At 33.2% G+C, this 19,228-nt stretch overlaps 1 protein-coding gene across 4 annotated transcripts in view; it reads right to left on the bottom strand.

The window, feature by feature from the left end:
• Positions 1–18,425, bottom strand: part of BCAP29 (B cell receptor associated protein 29) — a 42,900-nt gene extending 24,475 nt beyond the window's left edge. Inside the window, exons 1-6 of one of the 4 annotated variants that reach the window (XM_081282906.1) lie at positions 18,181–18,425; positions 17,708–17,813; positions 14,230–14,330; positions 10,280–10,430; positions 8,879–9,014; positions 3,872–3,974 (exon numbers count right to left, since the gene is read on the bottom strand). In XM_081282906.1, the coding sequence (XP_081139032.1) occupies positions 3,872–3,974; positions 8,879–9,014; positions 10,280–10,430; positions 14,230–14,330; positions 17,708–17,799 (583 nt within the window). In that variant the 5' untranslated portion in view covers positions 17,800–17,813; positions 18,181–18,425. The other 3 variants (XM_081282907.1, XM_081282908.1, XM_081282905.1) reach the window with 3 other exon arrangements.
• Positions 18,426–19,228: the final 803 nt, after the last annotated feature.

Below are 19,228 nucleotides of genomic sequence, written 5' to 3'. Positions count from 1 at the left end.
TTTGCAGGTAAATGGATGGAGTTGAGAATATCATGCTAAGCAAAATAAGCCAATCCCAAAAAACCAAATGCCAAATGTTTTCTCTGATATAAGGAGGCTGATTCATAGTGGGATAGGGAGAGGGAGCATGGGAGGAATAGACGGACTCTAGATAGGGCAGAGGGGTTGGAGGGGAAGGGAGGGGACATGGGGTTATTAATGATGGTGGAATGTGATGATCATTATTATCCAAAGTACAGGTATGAAGACACGAATTGGTGTGAAAATACTATATATACAACCAGAGATATGAAAAATTCTGCTCTGTATGTGTAATAAGAGTGGTAATGCATTCTGCTGTCACATATAAATCAAAATAAATAAATAAAAAATTTGTTGATGAAAGAAAGGCAGGAATGCAGGCAGAGTCAAGGAATTTGCCTTAGTCACTTTGCTTTTTGTAGGAGATATACACTACTATACAACCTATACATCCTTTATTATAAGATTGGCAGCCCTAAAAATTCCTTTTTTAAAAAAATATTTATTTTTAGTTGTAGTTGGACACAATGCCTTTATTTACTTATTTTTATGTGGTGCTGAGGATCGAACCCAGGGCCTTACACTTGCTAGGCGAGCACTCTACTGCTGACCCACAACCCCAGGCCAAGAATTCCTTTTTTAACATAGCATGTGATAGATGTATTCCTGTCCCTGAAGGAATGAGGGGCAGATATTTCTATAAGCAGCTCAATCACTATTTAATCATATTTACCCTTTCCTAGATGCATGCAATGATTGAGTGTTGCATGTTTCCTTAAGTTTCAAGAATAAATACTGGGAAAATATTTATTTATAAGAACAAGTAACAACAGTTTTCCTGGATGTGTCCTTTGAAGTCAATCTCCTTGGACGATAGGTTTTTTATAAAGTTCTATTTCTGTTATAAAAGCTTATGAGACAGACTGTAAATTCCTTAAAACTTAGGCTATCATTTTTCATGGCAGTGCTCTTTCTCAAATACTCCACACTCTGGGATATCAGAGTCATTGTTAAATGGATTATTAAAATGACAGACGAGGTCCTTACACATGACTAAGTAGTCCTGAGTATAAATTAGGTGCTTTGGGATATGTATGCTCTCTTTCATATCTCTAGAGTGATATTACTACATTGAAGTACAGGAATAGTTTACTAACTGGTCAAATCTAAGCTGGTAACTAAAAACTGATGAAGTTTGGCACTACGATAGAACATTTTTAATAACTGCCTTCAGAATGCCACTTTTCTAATTTGGAGCTTATCAATTTACATAAAACTTTGTATTTACAATTCCACTAATATACTTGGGAGAAAATGTTTCACTTAAATTTAAGAAACACCAAAGGCAAGAAAATTCATATGGAAAATATCTTTGCCTCTCTCAACATTTGCAAATATAAAAGTCTTTACTGAAAACTTTTCAAACACTTTTCACCTTAATATCCTAAATTTTTAGGAATCAATGAATATTTTTGAGTGATATTATATATAAAATATATTGCTGCATGAATCTAAATCCACAATTCTAATTGACACAATTTCTTTATTCTTGCTTTCATGAATCTTACTGGTTGAAGAGAACATGGTAAAAAAAAATGCCTTCTTTAGAAATGGGACCTTTGAGTTTTTCAAGGTTATTAAGAATATTAAAAAAGTAACTTTGGGTAAATAAGACGTTTTCATAAAATATCACATATCTTGCAGGAACCAAACCAGGCATACTCAAACAGGTAAAATCCGCTTTTATCTCAATACTTTCTCACTTTGAAAGGAGTTATGTAGTCTACATTTCAAACACGGAAGTTGGTGTTTCTTGTTATCAGATTACAAATACAAAAATGCCTATATTATCAAAGAGTTCATTTTCTCCAAACACCAAATTTGTCTTTTAAAGAAATACTCATATAGTGTTAAGTTGATTTTTATGTCAGACTTAGGAAACTAATTAAAGCTTCCTGAGAGGGGTCAAGAGAGGCATACAAAGCCTACAGCTTATTCTTGTCTTATTTTTGTACCACCTGTTTATAAGAAAAGGAATCAATAACCTTCCTATATTCATATATAAATACATGACTATTAGAACTCCACAGCATGTACAATCACAAAAATGGAAAGTCATACTCCATGCACATTTGATATGTCAAAATACATTCTACTGTCATATATAACTAAAAAGAACAAATAAAAAAAGAGATCCTTGGCTGATATAAAAGAAAGTAAGATTTTGAAACAATTTTCTTCCTTCTTTTCCTTTTCTTTTTACTCATTTAAGGTGGCTTGGAAATGGCTCCATGAATTCTCTAAACGTATTAGCAATAACATTTTATGGTAAGTAAAAAAAAATGAATACTACTCTCTTTTCTGAAATGACTACTGCAGAGGGTAGGTGACTACTGAATTTTTATGTAAATGTTAAAATTTTTTTTATCATGTCCAGACTTTTTGTAACTGTAGAATATTTATCACTACCAACTATATGATTCCTCAAATTTGAGCTATACCATACCAACCAAATATTCCACTTTGTCTAGAAGGGTAATTTATTTATTTATTTACTTAAATTTTTTTTTTAAACTTCAGTTTATTTATTTATTTTATGTGGTGCTGAGAATCAAACCTTTACCAATGAGCCACACCACCAGCCTAGGTAATTTATTTTAACTTACTGCCTCTAAACTGTCCTTTTTAAAAAAACTTTAAATAACAGAAAAAAATATGCTTAAAGAATTTTTGCATCATAAAATATCCTGTGAATTTTCATATTATTTATAGAATTAGCTTTTATCTTTGGGCTTTCAATTTAAAATTCAAATTTATCTTGATGCAGTAAATCTCATCCAAAGAATGTAAACAGATGTTTAACAATAACATGTTATATTTCAAGGAACTTTTATTGTACTGAGACCTACTAAAAGGAAACCTAAACTTACAAATGGCAGAAAATAGGTAAATTCAGTCACCAAATATTCTCCAACTTATCTCCAATTTAAAGTAGAAGTGATTTGAAATTGGACATGGTCTATGCATTCATATTACCTTGATCCTGACTGGAAGACAAGTTCCCCAGAATCTAGCTAACAGGTTAGGAACAATTGTTCCTATATGCAGAAATGTGCCAGAGGTTAAGCTATACACTTACAACATGAGTTTTCTATAATGACACTGGATTTGGGATGTCTACTTTTCTGTGCTATGCAGCTGCAGGGAATATTATTTTGTTTTTTGGTTAGGAAGAAAATACTGTTAGAATACTTTTTTTCTTTTAATGTAGAAGAAACAGCTGCCTTCATGGAAATGGAATTGGGGATACTCCAATTCAAGCCTACAGTGCAATGTATTTTGGAATGGAGCACTTGAATTCTCAGCTGCCATCCCAGATTATTGCTTCTGCGTCTATCCATCTCTTTCAAGGAATGCTTTCCTTTTATCTAGTGGGTAGGAAATATTAGAACTTGGGATAAGCAATATATCTTTTTGTAACCAAAACTAACCTTAGTGACTTGTTTCTATGAAATTAGTAATACATGATGATAGAAAAATGGGACTCATTTTACAAAAATGTATTTACAAGCAACTTTTTAGGAACATAGCTCTTCTACTAAGGCACGAACATTTGTATTTACAACACAGATATGAAACACCTACATGTTTCTCTACATAACAGAACATGTTTCTCTTGGCTGATGCAATGTTTTATCTTCATATTTGAGCAGGAATTTATAAATAGGTCATTCTTGGTATTTTGGCCAAAAGGACATTTAGGCATGAGTTTTGTTTTAGGAAAAACATTGAAGTGTAACAGCATAAAATATGCTAGTCTTTTCACTTTTTTACATGCACACAAAGTTACCATCTACAGTCTTCTTTAATTCAGCTTTCAGTTTTTCCTGGTCTTCTACTAGTTTTTTATTTTCTGTTTCCAAAGTGTGTTCTTCATCTGTGGTTTTCAAAATCTATCACAAAAGAGAGGTACAGGAAGAAGTAAGCTTAGATTAAGATAGCTAGATAGATAGCTAGATAGCTTAATTAAAGCTCTACTGAATATATTATATAATCTTAAAATCATGTTTGGGAAATAAGGATTAAAATATATTCTGGAACTAAAGGAGACTCAAAATTTTGAAATTAAAAATAATTTTTTAAAAATCAAGACAAGAGGGGCTGGGGATGTGGCTCAAGCGGTAGCGCGCTCGCCTGGCATGCGTGCAGCCCGGGTTCAATCCTCGGCACCACATACAAACAAAGATGTTGTGTCTGCCGAAAACTAATAAATAAATACATATTTAAAAAAAAAAATCAAGACAAGAAAAAAAATTTATAGGAAGGGAAATAAGTAATCTATCTAAAGCTATTGGTTTTTATTTTATTCTTTGTCCTTTTAGATATTTTATAATTTTCTATAAGGTTACCATTTTCTTTTTTTATAATTTTCTTTTGCTAACAGAAACTTGATAATTGACAAACACAAAAAACATTTCTTTGTATTATGGCTAAAATATCTGAAATGAAAATAAGAATTTCTTGATAAGGTACAATTAGAATTATGTTTTAAAAATTATTCAGGTAAATAACATGAATCTCTCTTCCTCAATTAAGTGCATGGCATAAATCTAAGGAAATAAGAGGTTGATAGTAATTAGAAAACCATTGTGTTCTGGTTGCAAAGCTGTCCACTCAAGACTACTTTTTTATACAGACAAATTTATAAGTATAAAGTTGTCAGGGTGGAGACGGATAAGTGGAAAATGACAGGGCCATATCTATGGCTGGAAAATTCTATCTAATTTTCATTGAGCAGTCCCCAAATTATTTTTACTCAGCAATTAATTCTTTACAATGTTATTTATATTTTGAAATCTATTCTGGCTTTTAGAAAAATTGTAGCTTATCTTTTCTAGGCAGGAAAAATTAAGATCTCAACAGTGAAACAACTGATTAAAATAAAAACATCATGAAGTAAAAAATTCCATAATTTGTATGGATACAAACTATCACTGTTACTAGAACTAGGAAGCTGACTTAAAGAAATATTAAGGAATTTAAGTTACTAATATAAATAAATGAATATTTAAAAACTAAAATATGTAACCTCTAGCATGGGTTAGTGGACTAAATAAAGTGGCAACAACTTAATACTGACAGCTTCCACAGTCTGGTAAAAGAGCAACTCACAAGAATTTTACACAGACTGAGGTTAAGAATTTCAAGGGCAGGGTGATTCATTTTTTAATGTAAGTTGATATGGTCAACAAACAAAACTTACAAATTTCCACTGAGCAATGACTATAGGCAAATATTTTATAATCCAAGGTGCTGTAAGAGAAACATGATTCCTACTCTTAGGTAACTTTAGTAGAAATGAAAAGATGAGCATAAAAACTGTTGCACAAGACCAAATACAGTACTAATGCACTATAACAAAAATTAGGCAGGTCAGAGGAGGAATTAAAGCTCTACTGAATATATCATATAATCTTAAAATCAAGTTTGGGAAATATTCTGGAACTAAAGGAGACTCAAAAGTTTGAAATTAAAAAATAATAATTTAAAAATCAAGACAAGAAAAAAAAATTTCTCCAAACCTTTTAATTTGTTGCTTAGTTCAAGTTCAAAACAATTATAGCTGTTACTTCATTGAATTCAGTTCATAAAATCTCTAGTGATTACTCAAATTGGAAAAGAATCACTGAGTTGCAGGAATGTTTATAGTGACTACTTGAATTATTATGGCAATGATTTGGAAAAGCTGGATTTGTGTTAGTCTTGTAAATAAGCTTTCATTACTGCACCTGTAAAATCATCCAAATTTATTATGTGTAACTTCACCTTGGAGACAGACCAGGGATCCTAGAATCTGAAATTCAATAGCTACCAGCTACATGAACATGAGTATTCTCTGTCCCACTCACCTCATCCCACCTTGGTAAGTGACTGGAACAAAAAGTCTGTGCAAGGTAAAACTCCATTCTGGTTTTTTTTTTTTTTTTTTTAAATTTTAAAGCACTTAAATTAAAAGTGAGTTTTTTTTCTTAGTTTTAGTTTTATTTTTGTAATTATTTCCTTTAACTGAGAGGCAGAACAGAAAAGGCACAAACTTCATTTTTTTAAAACAATTTTTTTTTAGTTGTTGATCAATCTTTATTTTATTCCTTTATTTATATGTGGAGCTGAGAATCGAATCCAGTGCCTCACACATGCAAGGCAAGCACTCTGAGCACAACCTCAGCCCACTACAAGTCATTTTAATAACAGGATAGGAATTGAGGGCAGAAAACAAAGTGGTTTTAAATGTGGATTCTAGTGTCAGGCTGCTTAGTTTCCAATTTTCTGAGTAACAGAAAACTTGATTTTGTGCAAGTTACTTAGCCTTTCTAGGCCTGTTTCTTCATCTATAAAATGCAGATAATAAAATATAAAACTCACAGGATTGTTGTGAGAATTGAGAGAGTTAATACCTTACTGTCTAGCATTTGAAGCAATACTTGACATGTTGTTAACTATTATTTACAGATAAGGAAACTTTAAGACCAGAACACACAGGTAACATCCCAGGTCACATTGCTAATTACTTAATTACTTACTTAATTAATTACTTAATTAATTGCTAATTACTTAATTGCAGGGACTGGTACCCAAGTCTCTTAGATCTCAAGATAATGAGCTTTCTGCTACATAATATGCCTCTGATAGAGAACAAAGAGAAAATTTTATTTTTCCTTAGCTAATATTTCAAAATCCACAAGTACCTGAAATCAAAGCCATCCTTTATATTTTCACCTATGGCTTTTATTTTATTGGTCAATTAGTTACATTCTGAGCACTGAGAGTATTTTGGTCTAGTTCACAGACTTTCGTCCCATTGTATACTAGCCTTAGTCCTGCATTATCTGTGCTTCATCTGATGATCCAGCACCACTGAATAGGTCTCAGCTATGTAGGAAGCAGGGAACCAGGACAGCATGGAACCAAAAGAAAGGAAAATAAAAAAAGAAGAAACTGTGGGAGGTCAAGGAATCAGTGACCATAAAATAGATTTCCTTCCTTTTGGTAACAGACTTGAAAACAATTTCCAAAAGCAAAGCTCCAAAAATATTTTGAGGAAAGTGATTTTTTTTTTTAAATAAGGGAAATTTAAGTACACTAATTATGGTGTACATGGGAAAAGTAACAGTTTCAAAACTTTAAATACTTTACATTTTTGTAGAGTTGAGGAGTAAACAGAAAGACAACTGAAGATGAAAAAGTAAGTGTCCTTACAGTAGTTATAATTCATTACTCTGATATGATGTATATAATTTGCAATCAATATGAGCATCCAAGAAATCTTTTCATAAAAATAAGGCTATGTACTTTTGAATTTAGCCATCATATGTTAATCAAAGCTAAGAGGACTTTGCTTTTGTTTTTTAGTATTGGGAAATGAGATCAAAGGATAAAAAAATGATGCAAGTAACATTAAAGCACAAAATAAAGTGCTTGACTGTGCTGCTGATACATTCCAAAAAAGAAAATGACATATTGCTTGCTTCTGAATACAGAAAATACCAAAGCAAATTTACAAGACTTTGATAGATCAATGACTTTTTGAAATAGAGCAAATCAAAATATAAACTGGTTCTTGTACTCCAAAAGTTTCCTTAAAACATGCTAACAATCTACTCAAAAGAAACACTTTTGAATTCTGTTTCTATGAACAGAGATCTTTCTTTACCTTTTTTGTTACAGTATAAATGATGCAGATATAAAAAATAAAATATGGGCTTTGAAGAGGTGACCATAATAATGGAGAATCATTACAATTTTTTGCAATTAGTTGTTGCCTCATTTAATAGGTTTTAGAAAGCTTTATACTGTATCATGTATAGCTAACTTATTTAGAATTGATGAAAGGGGGTGCTAATTATCCTTTCTGTAAGAGACTGAACATTAGGATTTAGACAAGGACTTTAATTTTCTATTGCTTGACTCAAAATACTTTTTTACCTAACTATAACTTGGTGTAATGATAACGACTGTTTGCATTTCTTTAATTCACAAGAGAAAAATAATTTTGGGATGGGGATGTGGATCAGTGGTAGAGCGCTTGCCTAACATGTGTAAGGCACTGGGTTCCATCCCTGGCACCACAAAAATAAATAAATAAATAAAACAAAGTAAAGGTATTTGTCCATCTACAATTTAAAAAATATTAAAAAAATAATATTATTGCATTATTTTAGGAATGTTTTCTTCAAGAAAATGTGTTTCTCTTCTCTTTTTTCTAAGGAGAATGAGTGACACTAATGGGACTTAATATGAACTGACAACACTGAAGCATTGAAACCTGACTCCTAAATTTTAAATTTCTTTAGAAAAAAAGATATCCAAAGTAATTTTGTATCTTTCATTTTTCCATTTGTTCTTTTTGGTCAGTGGAAAAAACACTAGTACCTAATCCACACTGAATATAAGGGGAAGGATAATATAGGATTCTCAAAGTAGGAATATCAGTAGCATCACCAAAATAAAGATTTAAACTATTATGCACAATCATCAATCTACAATCAATGACCTCTCTCTGCTTTTTATACAACCAATCATACTTTAACTGAAAAAGAAAAGGAAACAGAATCACAAAGATTTAGTTTGGGTAATGAAGTAAGATTAATGGTAATGAAGAAATTAAAATTCATAACCTCAGAATGTTTTCTTTTTGAATCATAAGAAATAGGTCCAAAGATATTAATTTACTATGGACGAGAACGTGAGAACAAGTAAACTAAGAGAATAGTAAAGGTACTTTAGATACAGTCATTCCACAGAACATTATTGTTCAACAACAATATTCATATGAACTGTTACAAAAAAGATTAAATACCCTTTTTAGTTTTTCATTCTCTTCCATGAATCTTTTGGCAGCCTTATTAGTATTTTCTGCTTGACTTTTAAGCACTCCTTTGTTTGATAGTTCTTTTGCCAGCTGAGTTATAAGTGTAACCAGACGTCTCAACACTCTAAGGAAAAAAAATCATAATAATGCATCACTAGATCAATCAGTAACTGTGACTTTAAATCAAAGAGCCATTATCAAATGATTCCCTATAAGGTACACAGGTGTGAGTGGTGGAGAAAGTGATGTTTAAATGGAATATATATATATATATATACACACACACACACACACATACATACATATGTATATTTATTTATATATATATATATTTTTAATATGTATGTATATAAGTACATATATATTTAATCCAAGTCTCTTGGTTAAAACAAGCCTGTGTCTTATTCCTGTGAAATCTCTGTTAGAAGACTAGCATTTAGAAAAGTTTCAGTGGTACTTTTTTCTCTTATTTTGTTTTGCAGTGCTGGAGACAGAACCCAGGGCCTTGTGCATACAGTGATACTTTTCAAATTATTTTTCTAGTACAGCTCTTTAGCATGAATATAAGACAGTACGGCCAGAATGAAAACCCTTTTTTTTCTGACCAGTTCAAAAAATGGTATTTAAAGGCATTGTATACATTTGACAGAGCCTAAAAACTGCTCATTCACATCTGTTCATGGTAACTTCCATTGTTAGAAATTATAATTGATCTCTTCAATTATTCATTCAGTGATATTTACTGAGGAACTGCTAAGTATTAAACACTATGCTAGGCACTCGGGACACAGCAGAAAATGAATTAAGTCCCTGCCTTCAAAGAGTTTAGGTTCTAGTTGGAGGACCAAAATAGTATTTAATTACAATTGTAAATGATACTAGGAACAAAAGTATATACATGTAAGAGAGAATATAACAGAAGACCTACCTACTTTTTGGGGGACTGATGGCCACAGAGGGCTTCTCTGAGAAAGTCTAAAGAATGAGCAAGGGAAAGGAAAACAGGGAAAGGAAAGGGTGTTCTGGTAGAAGAAATAGCTTGTGTGAAGACCCTAACATGGAAAGGAGCTGGCTACACCACAACTCATTTGTTCTAAGAATGAGTGAATAGTGAAGGTGAGTGTGGCTGGAATGTATGGTAAGTATTAGAGAAGAGTAGAAAGAAAGGCTAGACAGAGAGAGACAGGGGCCAGATCAAGCAAGGTCCTATGGAATTAGCAAACCTATAAACAGTAACAATTACTTGCCATTTGGTTATTTCACCTGAGTTCCTTTATGAAGATATTAGTAAAAAAAAAGTCTTCACATATGTGGAAAAAGTGAGAGAGAGAAAGAAACCTAAACAATGTGTTAAAATTGTGATTCAACTTTTTTTTTTTTTTTACTTACAGCCAAAAAAATAATGAAAATCCAGAAATGTAAAGATTTCTTTGAGACCTAAAAAGTTTCATCTGTGTATGTTCATAGGCACCAAGTTTGCTAGTTGAGCTCTTGTCAATGGTATGAATAGAGGAATATTTCCTTACTTCTCTCACAGCATCTATTATAGTAAAAGAGAAAATACTTTGTTTTTAAGAATATAAAATCATTAAAGAAAGAGAAGCAGTTTTAGAGTAACTGATCAAACTTTTTAATAATTGACTTTATGTAGGGGGCTCTCTTTCCTTTTTTAGCACCTGGAGGGTAAGCAAGTAGTGATTGTGATAGATTAGACATTATAGAAATGTCTGTTTAGTTCCTTCATTCATTTTTGAATTGGGTTATCTGGCTTTTCATTTGTCCCCAAGATGTCTTTTGTAGATTTTTTTTTTCAAGCCAAGAATTACATAATGGACATTCATCAAATGATTACATCTCTGTGTTTTGGAATATATAATACTTAAATTGGGTATATTTCTGATTGGATCAGTTCAATAATTTTGGTAGGTTACTATAGCATTAAAAAAAAATCCAGCATGGACTGTCATTGGTCATTGTATTATCTTTCTAGCTATACTACAAACTTTTACCTTTTACTCTATCCTTAAGAATGACGAAAATTTCACCTATTGACAGTAATTTAATGCAATATCCCATTACCATCAACTCCAAGAGACGATCCTATTTTTCTTATAGTATTAGCATTTTTAGTAGCTACTATTACTTTAAATAACGACAATTTTAGAAATATTTAACAGGTTTGTTAAAATGGGATTTGATCTATGGTGGCATATACTATATATCTATATGGTGGCATATACTTCCCTGACCAACAATTGGATTACACCTATTACTGGAAATTTTCAAATAGCTGTTCCTTTGATTTTTTCAGTTCTGACAGGTCTCAGTTCTAGGGGAACTATTTCTTTCTAGTGCAAAATAGATACCAGCACATATGTTTAGTGCATTTTAAAATTAGAATTTCATAGTTATTTAGTTATTCTTTTTTTTAAATTTTTTTTAACACACACACAAACAACTTTATTAAAATATATAAACTGTTATGCAAAGTCTTTAACATATACAAAAAACTCTATTAAAATATATATCTCCTCCAAGAGGTTTTATCAAAAGATGCACCTCACTCACATTGGCTGTTTGTTGATATTTGTCCAAAAAACACTACACTTTGCTCTATAATTATTTTATTTTATTTTTTTTATTGATTGTTCAAAACATTACAGAGCTCATGATATATCATCTTTCATACATTAGACTCAATTGGGTTTTGAACTCCCATTTTTACCCCAAATACAGATTGCAGAATCACAACTGTTACATACTCACATTATTACATAATGGCATATTAGTGACTGTTGTATTCTGCTACCTTTCCTATCCCCTACTATCCCCCCTCCCCTCCCCTTAAAGGGGAGAGAATTTAGTTATTCTTAATCACTGGATTCTTTCGTGTTCTAGAGAAGGCAACCATCTTAAATGTTTTAAAGCCAAAAGAGGTACAAGTTCGAATGCTCCCTTCATGTGACCATTAGCATTCCTGGGGAAGTTGTGCCACATGAGAAAAGAGATTCCAGTTCGAAAATTGAGGCCATTTTGACAATCATTTGAATTTATTTTTTATAACACTTTGAGACAAAATTCACAGTCTGTTTGAACTCAGTTACTTCTAAAAAACATGGTGATTATGAAGACTTACAGAATTTGTTTTGATTAAAAACTTTAAAGCCCTTTTAACTTCTAAAATAAAAATTTCAAACATGATGAAAACTATCACCAGTTAGAGTGTCCTTAATCTGAAATGCTTATATTCAGAAGTATTTGGGATTTACTCATTTTAAATATTTGCATGTACATGTTAAGATATTTTAAAGTCACATGAGATTCATTTAATTTTTATACAAACCTTATGCACATAGCCTGAAGCCAATTACATACAATTTGCTTAGGTTTTAAAATTATTTGTAATAGGCACATTATAATGATACATACTAGTGGGATTTGTTATCTCTCTCTTTATATATGCATATAATTTGATCAATCTCAGTCCTCACCACCTTCCCTTTTCTCTCCTCCCCCAATTTGCTTGCTGTACTGATCTCCCTTCTATTATTATAATGTATTATAATCATATATATAAGTGGGTTCATTGTGGTATATTCGTATGTGAATATAGCATAATTTGACAAATTTCTTCCCCCCCTCTGTCTCCCTCCCTCTGGATCCCCTTCTTATACTCTAATGGTGTTCTTCCTATTTTTGTTTTTCATTTGTGTGTGTGTGTGTGTGTGTGTGTGTGTGTGTGTGTGTGTTTGTGTTTTGACTCCAACACATGAGGTCAGGTGTGGAAGTTTCCACTGTGGTGTCATGTTGGTCTTCAAAGTTCCAGATTTTGGAATGTTTTGGATTTAAAATTTTCAAATTAAGGATGCTCAATCTTTCCAAAAAACATTTATAATCCCATTACATCGATTCAACAATTATTAACAATCTGCCATATCTGTCTTTTAAAAAGTATTTGAAAGTGAAGTTGCAATAATCATGACACTTTACTCCTAAATACTTCAGCATGCATTTCCTCAAATTAAAAACCCATTCCTCCTACATAAATTAGTAATTTTTTAAAATAGAGTTTTGTTTTAGATCTTATCGATACAACTATCCAGCTCTGCAGTTATCTGTGGAAATAGGCATAGATAATATGAGAACAAATAGGAATTGAAATATTTCAATAAAACTTTATTAAGCTGTAAATTGAAATACAAAAATGTTGCTATCATAAATAAAAAAAAAACAAAAAACAAAAACAAAAACAAAACCCCTAACATCTAACAATTACTCTAAGTTCAAATTTTGGCAGTAGTCTCTAAATCTGTGGTGATATCATTTTTTTTTTAAACCGGGATTTAATCAAGATGCACAGTCCACATCTAAGAATCCTTTTGAGAGTTTAAAGATTCTATTTCTTTGTTCCCTAGCAGCTGAGCCCTTGGATGCTTAGGATACCACTTTAACAGAGGAGTGTATAACTGGATGCCATGAGAAACAGTATCTGATAACTCTGAAAAGTGGGATATGCATTATTGCTTTTTAACCTTCAAATAAAGTAAGAGGTTAATAAGAATCCCTGTACTTCCCTGAAATTAATGCCTCTGTATACAGAATATCAAATGTGTATCAAAATATCAATATCTGCTGATCTCCTCTTGATTTTTAGAAATCCACCCCACCTTTTTCTTTTATCCTCTCTAGCTTCCAAATATGAGAAAAATATATGACCCTTGACCTTCTGAGTTTGACTTATTTAGCTTAACAAGTTCCATCCTGCAAATGGCATAATTTCATTTTTCTTTATGGTTGAATAAAATTCCATTGTGTATATATGCCACATTTTCTTTCTTTAGTTATAGATGGACACAATACCTTTATCTTTATTTATTTAATGTGGTGCTGAGAATTGAGCCTGGTGCCTCGCAAATGCCAGGCAATGTCACAATGCCAGGCAATGACCACCAGCCCATGTCACATTTTCTTTAACCACTCATTTGTTGACAGACACCTAGGCTAATTTGGCTATTGTGAATTGTGCTGCTATAAACTTGAGTGTCAAAGAGAGATCAATAGAAGAAAGGGAACAATGGGTGGGAGGAAGTGCTGAGGAGTGACACTGGCCAAATTATATTGTTATACTGTATGTACGAATATGTAACAGCAAATCCCATTATTATGTACAACTGTAGTGGACCAATAAAAATTGTGGCAAAAAATCAATATCTATCAATATAATATATAAATTCAACTACATGCCAATATCAACATCAACATAACTAAAAATCAAGAAATTCATTAAAAAACAACTAGAGTTATGCTTATTCAAAGGAGGGATCAGTACTAGTACTTACCTAGAAACAGAACAATCAATAGGATTATAATGGTAAGAAAAGCCTTGTTCCAAAAAATTGCAATTTTACCCCAAACATTAAATGAAAAAATCTTCTGCCATCTGCAAAGCAATATAATTACATTAGGTATATATTTTTTTTAAAAAAGGCGGTTTTGAAATACTTTCTAAATAAGTAACATTTTATGGTAGTGTGACAAGTAAAAACAAATAGAGGGCTGGGATTGTGGCACAGTGGTACAGTGCTTGCCTAATGTGTGAGGCACTGGGTTCAATCCTCACCACTGCATAGAAATAAATAAATAAAATCAAGGTCCATCAACTGAGTCCAAGGGATACAAATAAAGATAGAAAAAAAGAAATAGAGAAATTTAATATTTATGAAATAGAGAACTCTCTCAAATTTAATAATAATCTGACATTTGATTATCTTCTGTCTGGCAGCTTAAAAAAAAAAGGCTTTGTTTTTTTGGATACAGTAATGCAATGTTGCCCAGGCTGTCCCTAAAATTGAGATCATCTTGCTTCATCCTCCCGAGCAGCTGGGATTATAGGTGTGTACCACCACACCCAATTAAAAAAAGGAATTCTTAACAGTAAAATGTTGTATTGTTGATCAAAGCTATTTATATCATCTTTCCTAGTCAGAGTGATGACTCAGAAATGACAAAAGTCTATTGGTCCAAAAATTAGCACCATTTCAGGAGTAAGAAGTTTCTCTGTATATTTATTTTTATATAGTATACTTTTAATATCTACTCCAAATAAAGATGTTTCTCTATTTTAATCATGAGAGAATTAAAAAAATTGAGGTACTAAATATATAAAAAGTGAAAAAAATCTTATATAGCTTGATAAATTTTTACATATGTTTATATCTATGTAATTTACCTACAACCCAGATCAAGATCTGAACACAGAGGAATGAGATGAGGGAAACAGTCTAGGTGGAATAGGCAGTAGAAGTAAACACAAGAGTTAAGAAGGAATGAGCAATAAATGGCAAAGAGTGACAAAATGATCCATCTTATAATTTGAAAGGTAACAAACTTTGTATAAGAGGATTTTAAATTAAAAAACACATTAACTGAGTCCAAAGGAGACAAATAAAGGTAGGAAGCATTAAATACATTTCAAGCAACTTATAATCTTTAAAAAGAATTTTAATTTAAGATTATGACAAATTATTCACTGGTAAAATTTGTAAACAACTCTAAATATTAATGACTTGAAGTTGATGGGAAAAGGGACTGATAACAGATGGAACAATTTTTGCCTCTATACTTTCTTTTTATTTAATTTTTTATTTGTTCTAAATTAGTTCTAAGAATATACTTCTATACTTAGTTCTATACTTAGAATTAAGTATTTTTATACAGGTGTTATTCAAATTCTATATTACAAAACTTTTATTTTATATTACAAAACTCTTTTAAAACAAGAACATAAGTGGTAATACTTTGATCTATGTCCAAATGTAAATTCACTTAACCTCATCTCAAAGGTCAATACAAGAGGGAATGGAAGTGACTCTCTCTACGGAACAACCAGCAATAGGAAGACTCAATTCAAGAGCACCTAAACCTTGCTATATTATTGGTTCTAAGCAATCCTACACAGCTATCCTACTTAATTAATACAATTACCATATGAGGTATTATCACTTCAGGAGTAAGAGGTCTTATTATATAATATACTTTTATATAATATAATATTATATAATAGACAGTACTATTTCTATTTTATAGAAGGGGAAACTAGCTGGAGAGAGTCAATAACTTACCCAATGTCACACAATTAATAAATAATACCAGAGAACTGGGATACATACCCAGGGAGTGATTTTGAGCCTGTGCCTTTTATGACTGGGTTATATGAGAAAAGACCAAGATTATGAAGATACACATATAAAAGGTCAAAAGATGTGTATACCCAAAGAAAAGGGACATAGTATAAGTTATTTGTGTGTAAATATGCCATATTTTCTTATGTGTATTTGTACATGAGAATATTTATACATCATGTGTCCAAACACCCACATCAATGTAACAGCTTCTTGATCCTGATGGATATAAAAAATATTTGGAAGAAAGAAAAAGGCTGATCTCAAATTATGAATCACTTTGATGGAGACAGATCAACTGAAGCAGCACTGTTTTTTTTTTTTTTTCTTTGCAAATCTTCAAACCTTACTTGTATATTGGATGTTCCTAAACAAGATCTTTCTCTTGTATATATAAATGAAGCAAATTTTGAATATATAGGAATCCATTGCTGCAAATACTAACAAAAATCAAAAGAGGCATTATGGAGGGTTTAAAATGAGAGGCAGTATGATGAAGCAGCAGCACTGGACTGAAAGCAAGATTCTTGTTTGTAATTTACTGCTGACCACGTAGGTGATCTTGGTTAGGTCATTTGCCTTCTCTGGGTCTCAGTATGTGATCTAAGGAATGAGTTGGGTTGGATGAGATAACTGAAGATTCCCTCCCCACTTACGATTTTTCTCTTTAGTAAGGAAAAAAAACCCCAACAATAACAAAACAACAATAGGCAAAGACAGAAGTGAGTTGAACCAGGTAGATAATGAGCAAGTAGAGTTGTGAAAGACTACCTAGATCTCGAGCCATGGTAAAACTTTCTAAAGTTTCATCCAGTCCCATTATTTTACTACAGTGCAGTTTAAGAAGATATTTCTAGGATCTCACTTATGAAATATTTTCTTGTAAGTCATGAGTATAAACAAATATCTTGCAACATTTTATTACAAATCTGTTTTACTATCCATACCATCAAGTTCCTGGACCTAAAACTAACCCCCTAATGAGTAGATTATTAAAGGTAAAGTGTGTTAACGCTTGGGTTGAAATTTCTGTTCTTAAAGATCTTAAAAGGTCCTTTACTAAAGAAATAATGTTAATACATTGTCTGATAGCTTTCACATTTGGCCCTTTTAATACATTGAGTGGAATAAAAAGTAATGAAATGCCATCATTTTACATAGTTTACATAATGCCAAAACTAAAGAACTTACAGGCTTTGGTTTCTAAATTGCCATTCCACTGCCTCAATTTAACATTTTTTAAAATACATGCTGTATTGTAAATATAATTTAAAAAAAATTTTTTTATTCCACTGCTTCAATTCAGGGCAATAAAACAAAGGTTAAAACCTCATGACAAGACAGGGCAAGTATCAAAAGTATGTAATCAACAGAATCACAAGTACTCGCACTCGGCTTGTTTCCTTTGAGAAAGGAGGAAAAAAATTATCATTTGTACACATAATAAAGTTTTATAAATTTTAAATAGATATTGTCATGAAACAGTTCTAACCTGTTAAGTAAGTTTTTAAAAGAATACCCTTTGCACAGCGGGCTCTGAAAACTTTTCAATCTTAAGAAAACCTTTCCGTATCACACTGCAGCCTAAAGGAGCTAATCCAATATTTAGTATTTTTAAGATTTGAAAGTTTCCTACCTCTGAGGAGGAATAAAAGGTAGACAGAAGAGTAAAATGAGTCCTATTTCGGCATAAAGAAAGGTTGCAACTGCCACCCATTGGATTGTCATTTTTTTCTTCACACCTGAACGGAGAAACATTTATTTTACTTCATTTGAAAGAAAACTGGGCTGAAGGCCCCGGGGCACACTGCTTCGTCATAGGGCTGTACCCGCACACACCCCGGAATGGACCGGACAGGAAGAGATGGGACTAGACCGGACGAGACCCGGCCCGGGCGTCTCCACCTCTTTGGCGAGCCGCGCGGAACCCTAGAGGCGGCCAAACGGCGCCAATGACTTCCTCTCTGGCCGGCCGCTGCACCTACAGTCCAACGCCTCTCTCCTCTAACGCTTTGCGGCCCTCCCGCCCCCCGAAAGCCACGGGCCAGCCGGCTCCGCTGGGTTTTTCAGCCCACAGCCTCGCGGCCCGCGGGTCTTGCCCGGCCTTACCGCGCTACGGCCCGCCTGACTCTCCGCGCAGCTCCGCCGCCCCGACGCGCTGGACGTCAGACGCCGCGACGGGGAGGGGGAGGGGGAGAGAAGTGGGGGGCAGGGAAGGGGGAGTGGGGAGCGGCGGGCGAGCCGGCTTCCCCCCGCCTTAGGCTGCCGTCCTGTTAAGGTCACCGGCGGCGAGGCCACGTTTATTGGTAATAATTGTTTCCTAATTGGCGATGCAGTCTAAGACGACTCAGGCTCGGGGCTCGCAAGTGCAACTTCTTCCGGAGGGCGGGCTCGCGTTTCTCCAGCGCGCCACCGCTTTTGGAGGAGCGGCGAAGGCCCAGATCTGGAAACCACTAAAGTGGGCTGCGCAAACCCAGTGTCTGCGGCGAACTCTTTTCCAGTTGGGGCTCTCTCGGAGGTTAAAACTTTCAAGTGTCCAGAATTAAACTGTACAAGAGCCAAGACTGGGTGGTCGTGTAGCATTGTTTTTGAAACCATAGGAGAATCTGTAGCATTACAACATATTCTATCCGTTTTCCCGGTTCTTTTCCATGGTCTAGGAAAAGGCAATACCCTTTGAGGTGTTCTTTGGGGACCCAGAAAAGGTGGCCGTATTTATTCACTATACATTTCCCAGGTTTTCAAGTTGCCTGAAAAACATTCGAGTTATATAAGATTTTTTTTTTCTGTATTGACAACGTATCAGGAATGTAAATAAAGTATCACTTCTCGGAGACAGTTATTTTGGGACCATTAAACAAATGTTGAGAATAATTATACAATGTACAACACATTTAAGTCGGTGCTTCTTCTTAATTACATATAGACTTGACCATATATAAACAGGAAGAAGTGTGTGTGGGGGGAAGGACTTTGAACACAAATTAACCATAGGGAAGTTATTTTTAACCCAATACCTGACTCTTGGAACACTGGTACCTTCCCTATGCTGTGCATCTTAACTCTAGTGGTGCTGCTGTGCTTCAGTTAGTGTAATTCACTCCAAAGTTAATTTACCGACATCAAAATGATATATATCTCCCTGTTTGCTAATATA

This window comes from Spermophilus citellus (assembly GCF_964194105.1).
Source record: "Spermophilus citellus genome assembly, chromosome: 3".
Classification (NCBI taxonomy): domain Eukaryota; kingdom Metazoa; phylum Chordata; class Mammalia; order Rodentia; family Sciuridae; genus Spermophilus; species Spermophilus citellus.
Note: the sequence above shows the minus strand (reverse complement) of the source record. Positions and strands in the feature narration are given on the sequence as shown.